At 30.7% G+C, this 13,462-nt stretch overlaps 1 protein-coding gene across 2 annotated transcripts; it reads right to left on the reverse strand.

Moving 5' to 3' along the window:
• Positions 1-2,328: 2,328 nt before the first annotated feature.
• LOC106374781 (homeobox-leucine zipper protein ATHB-17) lies at positions 2,329-4,962 on the reverse strand. 2 transcript variants are annotated; one of them, XM_013814729.3, is made up of 4 exons: positions 4,796-4,962; positions 4,296-4,483; positions 4,119-4,198; positions 2,329-2,750 (listed from the first exon to the last, which is right to left on the reverse strand). In XM_013814729.3, the coding sequence occupies exons 1-4, from the start codon at positions 4,872-4,874 to the stop codon at positions 2,501-2,503; spliced, it is 597 nt and encodes a 198-aa protein (XP_013670183.1). In that variant the 5' UTR covers positions 4,875-4,962; the 3' UTR covers positions 2,329-2,500. The 2 variants fall into 2 exon arrangements, with proteins under 2 accessions (XP_013670183.1, XP_013670184.1); XM_013814730.3 differs by having other exon boundaries at positions 4,296-4,477; positions 4,796-4,959.
• Positions 4,963-13,462: the final 8,500 nt, after the last annotated feature.

Here is a 13,462-nt window from a genome sequence, read left to right on the forward strand (position 1 = left end):
AAAAGACTTCGAAACTTTTCCCCTTAGCTAGTGACTTTGAGCTTTACCCAAACTCTTTAATCCATGAATAAACTTTCACATTCTATTTAGGCAAGCCAGATGAGTGAGTTAGCTTTTTTTTTTAACGCTGGATTTTATTTCAAAGGGGGGTTTGAGTGATGCGCCCATTAAAGAAGCACACTATCAAACATATAGTACCATAGTCTTAACAAAGCCGTAGAGAAACAAAACTAGCTAGAAGCAATATATAAAGCTAGAAAACATGACCATCAGTAGATGGTGTAGCAGCACCCAACAGGGGTATGAGAGAGATAGAAAGGACGTCAGGAACATCATTGAGCAGGAGCAGAGCCTGCAATTATTCCAGAAGGCGAGGCCACCCATACCTATGAAGGTAATCCTTCTAGTTGTAGCAGGCTCCGTAGCCAAGTAGATCCACCTGTTGCTACATAAGACTGGTAGCGCCTGTCCCTAGTCACACGATCCGCAATTGAAGTTGCAGCCTTGTTGCACCAAAACATTGAAGTATAAACGGCATGCTGTTTATTTGCGTAACCAATAGATGGCCTATATATATCACCGTTCGGAAACTAACTTCAGGGGCATATTATAGTTCAAATATCTACGAACCAATATTTATGGGTCATATCACTGTTCCGCATTTTTGTGAAATAAATTGACCATTAATGCACCTATTTTGAGATATTCGAATTAGTGCATTTTAACTTAGCCCAACTAAGTCTGAATGGGCGTTTTACTATATATCATCCCCCTTTTCTTTTTCAACCTATATCATCCCCTTAATCGGCCGAATTAGGAAGTTAAATTTTAAATACATAAGTATAAAATTTGTATTATCTTTCTGAGACAAAAAAAGTTATTTAGTTTCATGATTCTAAATTTAACATTCTATAAAACTAAGTTAAGACCCGCACCTTGCGCTGAATATAAAAAATTATATTAAATATTAAAAATTCAGTTACTATTACGTATATTATCAAATAGATGCAAAAACTTAAATAAAATTTATTAATCCAAACAAACACTTTTTATTTTATATGGTCTATAATTAAATTTAAATGATATTAACATAGATATATAGTAAATTTTTAATATTAATATTTATTAAATATTTTTTCTGCTCATATTGTTTTTTGATCATTTGTATATTTTTAGAGCAAAAACTTCGAATCAGTGATAACAAAAAATTTCATTGTGTGATGTTTAATCGTTTTCTAATTATAATTTTTAAAAAAATTCAATGCAAGGTTTAAAATTAAACTATTAAGTTGTCAATATTTGTTCAAAGAAAATTTCAAAATTAAATTATTTATGTATTTTATATGGTATATAGTTAATTTAAACGATATATATATATATATTAATCTTAATATTTATTAAATGAGTCTTCATATTTATATGATTTTTTAATTATTTTGTCTTGTCATAATAAAATTTTTAACCGTAGTTCACGAAAATTTTAATAAGAGATTTTTAACAGTTTTATTAATTTATAGTTATTTTTTTAATTCAAAATATAACATATACTTAAACTCTAAATTTATATTATATGATTAATGTGGCTGTTTAATTGATTTAATAAGTTAAAATTGAAAAACATTAGATGATACACTAATTTTTATCAAATCTTTATTATTCAAAATCATTAATTATCATATATACTTTAGCCACATTAGGCAATTATATAATTTTTATTTATGGAAAAAATAAAGAATATTAATAATTAATTTATGTTTAGTTTAATAAAAAACTTATTATATATTTAGATGGACCAACTTATTTCTCTATAAATTCTAAAAATCATTGTGATGACACATGGCTATCTCAAATGTTGTAATGTTTCTATTTTAATATATATATATATACAGGGGATGCTATCTTATTTGAATTTTTTTATTATTATGCTGTGTAAACCATAATTTTAGACAGGTGTATTGTATACACAGGAAAAGGTGATCAACACAATATACTGGGTATTTATGATTGATTCAACTATTATTCATGAGAAGAAGAGCACACGTTATGGTTATTTTTCTTACTAAATAATCGGTTAATTTTTGTTTAATAATAATAAATAATTGTGCTAAATCAATAGTAATTAAATAGTAATTAAGGGAGTGGCAGGAATTGTAAATATTTAGATAAAGTAAAGGTTATTTTCAGCTTGTACTTCAGTTTAGATAAAAATCCAACTGATAAGTATTTTTAAGCTGAATGTTATCGTAAGGATTTTTTTGGTTAAGAATGTTCTGGTACGGGCTTGAAAATATTGACTTCTAAAACGATGTACTATATTACTATATTTCCAATCCAAAATTAATATTAGATTTTTGATTAAAATAAAAATATTTACAAGGATTTGTTGTGCGCGCATAGAATAGAATCAATAAGAAATATTTACACGCAATCATGTGATAATTTGTGTCCTTGGCAGACCCTCGTTAATTAGCTTCTAAACCATAAGCAATAAATATGTAAATCAATGTTCACGCTCTTTCAGCGGAAGCGCTTTCTTGGCCGGAGCCGCCATGGAGGGACTCGCTGCAGTGGTTACTCGCTCGCAGCGAGGACACATAGTGAGGCTCGAGGTGGAGGTCACCGTGGATGGGGCCACCTTCATGGCTCTAAGCTCTTCTACTTCTCTGTGGAGCCTGTGGTTTTGCTCGGTTAAAGAACCAAACCACCTTTTAAAATACTCGCATTCCATCTCAGTTTGCTTTAATTTGCTCCTAAACAAAACAAAGCCAAAATGGTGCGGTACGAGTTAATTATTTGTTTATGTACATAGATTAAACTGAAAACAAGGATTAAATATGCTTGTCGACGATGCAAATATATATATATATATATATATATATATTAAAAGTATTTATAATAGCGTCATACAAATAAAAAACGCATGAAGGGCCAAATGAGTTATGAGTCAAAGGGCATTGATAAGTATACGAGGCAGCACAGAAGGAAAAAAAAACACATTGATTGATCTACTGGATTTATTAACAAATAATGATATAAATTGAAAGAACAAAGAGGCTAGTAATAAGTATTGTAACAAAAGTGTGGCTATGACTATAGTTATATTTTGGGAAACCGTCATAATAGTTATACCACCAGTATTGAAACTCTTCTTATTTATTGCACCATAGATACCTTTCACATCTGTTCACAATTATTGAGATATCTAAATTTAATAATGTATTTATATAAAATAGGTAAAATTTTCCTTTTTAAGAATGACAATTTATATATTGATCAAGACTCTAATATGTTATACACCTGAACAAATGAGATTCATGGAGAAACTGAAGAACTATACGTTACCAATAAAATATGTAATAAGATTAGTGTGAAACGTTGAGACCTTGACACAATGACACGTGAATATATAGGTAGGTATATGTTCTTATGTATACACGTATATATTGACGTACACGAGCCAAAATGTTTTCAAACATTACTTACTCCAAGTTACATCAATCACTAAAAAAACGTGTTAATGGATCGGATATCATTACTGGCGGCTTCGAAATGCCGTCGTCACTTGTGAAAATAACCATGCAACAACATACTTATACGTGATGGGACATATATAACTACTTCCACATTAATAGAGTTTTTTTTTATCAATATGTGTGTTTGATTGAGTGGCTGTTAATTTTTTTTTGTAAATGGTTTTTTTTTTTGTAAATGGTTTGACTTGGAGAAGTTCAGGTCAATTGAAATTTTGTACATGTTGGTGTAGCAAGTTGTCATTCATGTATACTACTTTTCGAGAACTTAAGAAATACCTCGAACGAAAGCACTATAAAATGAATATTTGATAGAGGAATGAGATATATGTATGAAAAAGACAACATTTACTTTTTATTATTTAAGGGTACGACTTGTATGCTAACGGGGTAGGTCGAATCCGATTCAGATTTCGTTTTTTTCGTTTGCTTTATTTAATATTCCGTCAACGTTTAACGCTTAGTAATACTCCTATCTCAGACTAATCATCGACCACTCGCTTATTGTATTAACATTATTATAGCCAGATATTTTTATTCACCAATGATGTAAAAAGGTAAAAAAAATAAATGAAAAAGAAACCGTACCTTGCTCTACGGTTTTGGAACCAAACTTCAATTTGTCTTGGCCGTAGCATCAAATGCTTTGCAAGTGCTTCCTTTTGTTTCTATATTTTACACACAAAAAAAAATAGAGAAACATAAGTATAAAACAATTATTGTTCAAGAAAACTATTGATATTATTGGTAGAGAATAATAATTACGGGATTAAGGGTATGATTCTGTCTGAAACTATCTTCAAGAAGACGAGACTGTTCTCTTGTTAGACGGAGTTTCTTTCGCGGAGGAGCAGAGCCACCGTGGCTGAGTTCGTCGTCGTCTTCAGACGACGGCAATCGATTCATGTCTAGCTTTAGCTGTTCCCTTCCTCCGCCACTTCCTTCATCTGAAACTTATTGTGCGGTAACATTAATAATAACGACAAACAAACGATATATTAGCCTAAGTTACAAAAAAAAACAAACGATATATCAGGATCAAAGAAGTAAGACGATGATGACATAATTATTATCTTTTTAATTATAAAAACATGGCGATGTAAAACTAGTTACGCATACATGAGATCTTGTTTTTATTATGAATTAACAAAAAATAGATCATCAACCAGAAGAATATGAACACAGGAGCTCATACAGTAGTTTACTTATGATCATATTATTTACATAGTATGTTAGATTATGTATAAGTTGTATTTATGGCTTACCGGAAGGAGGAGAGGAAGAAAAGCCTGGAACGGAGATAGTAAGATCCAAGTTTGAAGAGTTTTCTGGTAAAATAGCCATTAATAAATTGATCTAGGGTTCTTCAAGGGGGAGAAAGAAGAAAAGGTAAAGTTAGAGAGGGAGAATAATAATAAAGAGACAAACTTGAAGCTGGCGATGCCTTTATATTTATATTCACATTCACACACACAAACATAATTATATATGTATGTAGATGTGTATATGCGCACGCACGCATGCGTAATCCATATCATAGAGTACTAGTATATGCTAATGCGTACGTATATTATTGCCGCATGTACATAAATAGTAGTTTTATCATTATAGGATAAGCAATGTACATGTAAGGAGAATATATTAAGATGCCTAACGTGTATATGTGTCCACTAAGCAAATTTTATATTATTAGTATTAAACTGTATTAACGTATGTAACATTTAAGTAGTTTTAATTTGAAAAAATGTTTATAAACAAAAATTTAATTTAGTCATTGATTAATAAATACAAGAGTGCGGGGCTTTTGACTGATGTTCGCCGGTCAAAGGCAGATGAGAAGAGTATAAGTGGCACGTGTCGAACAGTAAATCGATGGCGGAGTAAATGCTGACTCCGTGTGTGCGACTAACCAGCAGGTTTTCTGTTTGTTTAATTAATTAGCATTTACTATTATCCCCTCTCTTTGTTTTTTTTTTTTTTGAGAACGTACCTCCTCTCTTTTATTGTTCTTTTAAATAAAACAAATTGTTGTTTTTATTTTTTAAATCAAACATTTGATTGAGTCTCTATCTTATAAAAAAAACTAAGTTTCTTTTTCCCCTGAGGAACCTGAGCCGGCTCAAATTTTAGCTTTGTGAAAATGATTGAGACTCTGAACACTTCTTACTCTATACGCATTATCTCGCATATTATTTAGTATTTATTTGCTTTACTTTTTGTTTCATTTTATACATATGCAGATGATGACGTTTGTTATTTTAAAAGAGAGTGAAAACATAACTGGTTTGAAAATTATTGAAATAGAAACGTCTATTTAATAATCATAACTACTACATTAATTTGGGTTTGTTGATTTTCTTTGTACGGATTATAGACGAGGCATTTAATAAAAGATAAGAAAGTAAGATGTTTCCAGATTCAATAATAGTACTAGTTTATATAATCGACTAACCATGAACGTTTCACACTACTCGATTAGAAAGATACTTTTAAGTTTTGTTTGTTTTCTCATAAACTATCCAAGACTAAAATAACGCCTAGTTAAAAACACCTTTTGTTTTGTATGCATGTCTTCTCGATAATTCAAATGCATTTATTATATTTAAATAAAAATTAGAATTTTGCAATAAATTATTACAAATCTGGTAATTTATACGTATGTGTAAAGCATGTAATTTATAATGATGTGGTGCATTCTAGGTCACCTGCATGAGTTATATATTTGTTTTTGCATATAATAATCCACTGGATTTAATCACATTCATTTCTTCAACTAGTACTGCTTAATTATTTGGTTGTATCCAATTTTATATTAGTATATCCAGATATAGTGATTATGACAATCATACAGTATCTGCCTATACATATTTCATATTCTAAAAGGAAATTAGTAAGAAAATTTGTAAGAAAATCAATAATTGGAATTATTATTATTTGAAAAATATTGTGAACAACAATTTATATGGATGTTATTGTATAGTCATTATAGAATAAACGTTCATTCTAAACTTTACTTTACTCCAATTTCCACTTATTAACACATATTTATTCTAGTTACTATTTTCTTTATTTGAGCAACAGTGAAATTTTTCATTAAGAAGATTAGAGAGTAGTTAGGCCCGAGCTAAATAGATCAAAAGACAAGCGTTTACAATCCCATCAGCTAAATCATTTCATGAGCATGGAGTGAAAACAAAATGACACAAAAGAAATGGAGATATAGAGGAGAGAGATAGATCGTCGATGTCGGTGAGAATTCCATAGAGCTCCGTCAATCGCCGGCTAAAAGATATTGCTCTAACAAGCACTTTAAAATCTGTTCGGATACAAATGCGAAGGAGGTTGAGAGGAGCTGCGTGGAGCAGAGCTTCTGTGATGGCTAGGGATTCTCCCGTACATGGTGATTAGACAAACTTCTGGAAGCTTGATCCTCGATTCAATTCTGTCGATATGTGATCGGTGAAAACCCAGGCTAGCCCAACAACTCTTCGTCCAATTTCCATGAGTCATCGGTGTTACATAAAGTTTCCGATGGAGAAAGAGTCTGGTCATGATGAGGAAAGGGATATTTACGTGTCAATACATGTCTTTCTGGTTGAGCAGACTCCAAATATTTAGGGGTCAGTACCGCTTTTACAAAAGTCTCTACCGGTGATTGGAAGAGGCGATTCTAGTTAGTATTACAATTTTACTCTGGATTTAGGGTACTACTGTTACAAATCACACCACGGTACATTTAATAGTAACAAAAATATCTACATATACTTATTTATCTAATAATTAGCGTAAAACAATTTACTTCATTTTATTTCCGCTTATATTTTTTTTAATTTCAGCTCTTTTTTATTTTTACTCTATATTACTCTCAATAAAACCAATCAAACCCTATACATATTTCCCTACCATGATGATCTATTAAGATATAATCATTATATGTTTTAATCTTGTGTTTACTTTATATATTACGGACGATTCTTCAAAATGTATGTTAACTATTACTTAAATATTTTATTATTTAAAATATAATAAAATATATCAATGAGATTTTTCTATGAGAAAAAGACAAAAATAGCACTAAATCAAGTTTTTGTTCCCAAACTAGCACTCAAGGTCAAAAGTCACAAAAATATCACTTAATGTTTTATCAAAAGTCACAAACTTAGAGTTTAGAGTTAAAGGGTGGGGTTTAGGATTTAGGGTTTAGGGTTTAGGGTTTAGAGTTTAGGGTTTAGGGTTTAGAGTTTAGGGTTTAGGGTTTAGAGTTTAGGGTTTAGAGTTTAGGGTTTAGGGTTTAGAGTTTAGGGTTTAGGGTTTAGAGTTGAGAAATGAAGTTTTGGGGATAAGATTTCAAATTTTGAAAAATAAAAAAATTAAAATTTTCAAAGGATAAACTTAGAAATGTGAGTCATTTTAGTTTTTGAGTGCTATTTTTGTGATATAAACTTAGAAAGGTGCTATTTTAGAGATTTGACATTTTTCTATCATTTAAATGATATTATTTAATACAAATATTTTTATATTTTACTATAAAAAATTGCAAAGTGTTTTATAATTAAAAAAAAGGAGTTTTGAAAAAATAATATAAAATTTGAAGTCAACTACAAACATAACATTTTTTGTTCTTCTATATATTGCCATTTTCTCTCTATACAATCATTAACTTTTCCAAATATATAAAAAATATCATTATTGTTTGTTTCTCAAAAATTGCCAAAAACGAGAGTTACCCTAACAATTTATTCTTATTTTCAACAATGTCACACTCATTAATTTCTCAAACCACAATGAACAGCCAATTTGGAGCTCTTAAAGCTCAAATATTGAACTTTCATATCTTTTTTTTTCACTACACCAATAAAACTTCATTACCTCTCATTTTCTACTTTCATCTAAAAACTATCATAATTTTCATTCCTAAAATCACAACTTTCATATTTTGATGATTCTTCACTAAAAAGCCATTAATTATTTATTTATTTTTATTTTCGAAATATAATAATTTTACTCAAAAATGTTCATCTTTATCACTTATTTACGAAAAATGTCATCGTCTTCAATATCGCCGACCCTCGTTAACAACCAAAACCAAGCTCTACTATAAATTGATTTATAATTATTCCATTCTCATTTCTTACATATATAAATCATTGATCTTGCATATCCTCTTTTATTTCATCATCTAATTCAAAATTTTGAACTTCAAGATTATATATTCATCAAAGATACTCAAGTATAACGATTTTGGTTAAAAACGAATGGATATATTTCATTAACAAGTTATGGATGCTTGAAGAAACTAATCACGAACTCTCACCGGATCTAGGTATGATATTAAAAAAAAAATCAGATTTTTTTGGCGTAGAAGACTCCCCGAAAAATCTCCCAAAAAGTGAGAAGAGTTTTGTAATTGACTAAATTTTCAAGAAAGATGACTTTTTCATAGAAGACTTTTGGAGAAATATGATGTGAATAGACTTCTGGAGAGGTCTTCTTACTCTCATATGAAGTCTGAAGTGTCACACGAAGTCTTACAAAGCCAGTCTTCAAGTGAAAGTAAGAAGACTCAGTAGACTTCTTCAAAAGCCTTCTATGAAAATGTCAAAAAAAATCAAAATGGTCAATTAGAAAATTAACCTCACTTTTTGGAGATTTCTCGGAAAGTCAACTCAAATAAATTTTGGTTACAAGGAAGTCTTCTACGGAAAACTAAAAAAATAGTCAATTGCAAAACTAACCTATGCATTGATCAGAAGACTTAGACTTCTCGAGAAGTTTTCAACACTAAACAAATCTTATTTGTTTAAATGTGATACCTAAATCCGGTGAGAGTTTGTGCTTAACTTCTCTAAGCACCCATAAATTCTTAATAACAAATACCCACTCATTATTGTCCAAAAATCGTCAAAGAGTAACTTTAATGAAAATACAATCTTGAAATAAAATTTTGAGTTTTATTGATGATATGAGAGAGGATATGCAAGATAAATGAATTATATATGTAAGAAATTAGATGCGAAGAAGTATATATTGATTTCTAAAATATTTAGAGCTTGGCTTTGGTTGTTAATGATTGTTGGTGATATTGAAGACAAATAAGTTTTTGTAAATAAGTGATGACAATAATAATGTTTGAGTAAAATAATTTTATTTCAAAAATAAAAATAAATAAATAAATAATAGTATTTTCGTAAATTAGTTGAATTTTTAGGGTGAATGGAGAAAACTAATTTTTTTTAAAAAAAAATCAGAAGTAGTTTTGTGTTTGAAAGAAGCCCTTAATTTTAAGAATCAAAAATAAAAAGTTGATAAATTTTATATAAAATTACATAAATTTAAAATAATTAGTTATTATCTTTCGTTAAAATGGATTAGAAATTAGTAAGTGATATATTATACAAAAATTAAAATGGAAAACATATTTTATAGTTTTACATATTCAAATACTAATATTTGAAAATATCTAAAATCAATAACATCAAACTTGGTTAAGAAAATAATTTTACGCTTTTGAAGTGTAGATCAGAATTTAGCTCATAAGTTACAAATGATATGTTGACAATCAGGTATCGGTTATATATTTCCATACAAAATTGATGACGACATTTGAACGGCCTATAACAAATATATTCGAAACAAAGCTTCTCGATTAAAATATATATTAATACACCAACAGTATATGGGACTAAATATGGATTAGCATAAGAAACAAAAAAAATCTGGTATCGCTATATATTATATAGTATATTGTGTAAAGAAAACTGGTTATGTTTGTTGGTGCATGCTGATTTGCGTTCATTACGATTCAGAAATAAATAAAAACATTAAAGTCAAATTGTTAATATCAGACCAGATTTGTGTAGTCACTAGTCACCACCACCATATTCTTTGTGCGGTTGATCGCACGCAACTACAATCATTCTCTAGTTCCTTTATTGAAGTATTTCTGTAAACATTAACATGATCTATAAAATACTAATATTGGAAAATGGTTAACGGCTTTAAACACAATAGTAAAGTTGGTTAACCTATCATGCCATGTTTTTCTTTCACAATCGTAGTGACCCCTGGCCACTCTCTTCCACCAAGATCCAAGGGTTGTAAAAATGAATTTGTGTGGATGTTAAAGCTTCCATTATCACTGTCATGGAAGGAGCATATCCCCAATTTGAACAAACAGCTTTTGTAGCTTCCGATGAGCAAATCATTCGTCTCGGGACGTACACAGATTATATCTTCCGACATCACTATCTTCTAAAGTCAAAAAAGTTTTTTGTCTTGTCTCATAATCATTTTCTTCTACTCCTTTGGATCCAAAACCCATTCTATTTTACTACTTTTTTTGCTACTCATAATAAGGTTTCAATTTCAGTTCGCACATAATAGACAACATCTGTAACATTAATTTAAAAATACATAAGAGAAATAAAGGATTGTGTTATTATTTATTGTAAGAGCATGTTTATCGCATGTCTCTTAGGTTGGGTCTCTTATCGTAATATAAGAAACGTCTCTTATATCTCTTATTTAAGAGATGTCTCTTACCTTTTTTAGTTAAAAGCTAAAGACCGTATCTTATATTACGATAAGAGACCTAATATAAGAGATCTACAATAGACATGCGATTAAAAAGCCGGCATAGTTATGTGTGAAAGAAAGCTTTTGGTCTTGTAGTGTTTTAATTAAACATGAGCATTGTCTTATCATGATTGTCTTTATCAACCCCCACCACCTCCCATGCTAATTTCTCATAAAATGGAAAAGACCAAATGTAAAATCTCATAATTTATACCGATTTTTACACCAAATTATAGCTCATAACACAAAAACAAATGTGAATATAGATATGTGGATCCATCTTAAACTCAAAACGACGATCTCTTGATTATGTTTCGTTTCTCAAAACATGTCTGATATTCTTTAATAACGATCCATTCAATCCATAGATCTAGCGGTAGAGAAGCTAAGCTATATTCATACGATGGACAGATTCGCTAGTGACAAGAAGACGCAGCATGATGAAGGACACCGATTCGCGCACAACAAATGTCCATGGGAAGTGAAACAACTTCACAACACTTCAAGTTTCAATGTGGAAGAGAAGTCTTTTTGTTTGGTGCAAAAGACAAGGAGGAGACAAGGAGGTTGGTGGGTCCCACTCTTTGATGATTGGGTAGGAAACATTTTGAGGGCCACCACTTGTCCCATTGTCCCTCCCCGTGAATCTTCTCATTGGTTGGCTACATCAGAAAAACTCCTGTGGTGTCCCATCACCATTCATTTTACCACTTTCTATATTAATTCACACTCCACAAAACTCTCGTATAAGTAGTTAGTAGTGTATAAAGCAACCAGTAGTTTATACTTTTATAGATCCCACTAGTTTCAAATCACATTCAAATGATACCACAGAGCTCTGCAAGGAATCAACTCCAAGTATCCTTCTTTTAGAACGCAAAAATTAAAGTTAGATGATATCAATGGTTGATCCATATTTTTTAACCGGTGTCAATGCATAGATAAAAAATATTAATATTAAAATGCTTTATAAAATATAATAAAGATCTACAAAATTATTCTATGATCTTTCGTATTTTGAAATCTTATAAATTTTTACCACAGTTTCATTTGTAAATTTTTAAAATACATTTTTTTGATAAAATAATTTAAACATTCATTCGAAAATTGATTTCGATTCAGTTGATCTGTCTTCACGATCTTCATGTTGAAAAGCATATCTCAACGGTTTCAGTAGCAACACGTAAAATTAGAATATTCTATGATTACCTTGATTTTTTTTATTTTCATGATACTCTAATATTATTTTTCGGTCAGCAAGATCCAATGGTAAATCATCTGAATCAGTTAAATCACTTTGAGAAGAAGGTGAAGCTTTTCATTTCAAATTGTTCAAAAATTTCTCCATAAGTATGTCGGCAACCAAAAAGTAAGAAAAATGATTAAATATATACAGTAGGAAAAAAAATTAGATAATCTCACAACACATTAAAATTCAGAAAATTACGTATGAAGAATATTGTATCAAAAGAATATTCAAAGCTATATATAACGTTGAGAAAGCGAGTGGGAACTCTGGTAAGTGCCCAGACTATTTCTTCCAAGAAAATCACGCAGAAGAAGGTCTATGTTTGCCAAGTAGAGCCCATCCCATGACTTCGCCAAAAAAGTTTTAGGCTACTGGCAGTTTGAATACATGGAACATGTGAGTTTCTACCTGATGAACTAAAATGGAAACAGTCTACGTACTTGAGTCGGATAAATATCATCCTATATAAGGCTAAGCAAGTTATCTCGGAATTGGGGTGGCTGGCATTGCGAGAACATGAGGAGCCATATTGAGATCAGCTTTGGAAGTATCATCAGAGTTAGATGAGTCGGTTTTCAATTTTTGAGATACCCCATATAATTGCAGCAGTCACGCAACAATACACGTATACCAATTATATGCTTGAACCGACCATATGATATATCAACCAGAGTTTGATTTGAGTATACTACCTATCCCCCAAGCAAAGCTGGCATAACAAAAGTTTAGGGGAAGCAAAGGACCAAACCACCTGGTAAGGACCAAAGGTTCCCCAGGTCAATGTTTCTCTTGTATACTATTGAGAATTGGTCGCAGTGTTGAAGAGTGATTACACAGGACGAGAAAAGCCAAGAGTGATTGCAGGGAACCTCTTACACGCAGATTCAAGCTCTTGCTTAAGACAAATACATCATCAGCATTACCATACTCCACCAAAGCTGCAACCTGAGTAATAGGGTAAGGCATCAAAACCGTTACATGTATACAAAGTTCAGATACCAAAGCTCGAAATTAAACAGAGAGAGCCATGACAGATGGCTGCAGCAAGTATAGCGCCACTGCCGCCACTAGACTTCACATGGTTTGCCTGGAGGTTATGAAGATACCA

Source organism: Brassica napus, chromosome C2, assembly GCF_020379485.1.
Source record: "Brassica napus cultivar Da-Ae chromosome C2, Da-Ae, whole genome shotgun sequence".
NCBI classification, from domain to species: Eukaryota; Viridiplantae; Streptophyta; class Magnoliopsida; order Brassicales; family Brassicaceae; genus Brassica; species Brassica napus.

Coding starts and splice junctions, on each gene's coding strand:
- LOC106374781 (XM_013814729.3), bottom strand. CDS start 4,874: ATGGCTATTTTACCAGAAAACTCTTCAAACTTGGATCTTACTATCTCC. Junction 4,484..4,795: donor TTCTTCCTCTCCTCCTTCCG/GTAAGCCATAAA, acceptor CCGCACAATAAG/TTTCAGATGAAGGAAGTGGC. Junction 4,199..4,295: donor AGAATCATACCCTTAATCCC/GTAATTATTATT, acceptor TGTAAAATATAG/AAACAAAAGGAAGCACTTGC.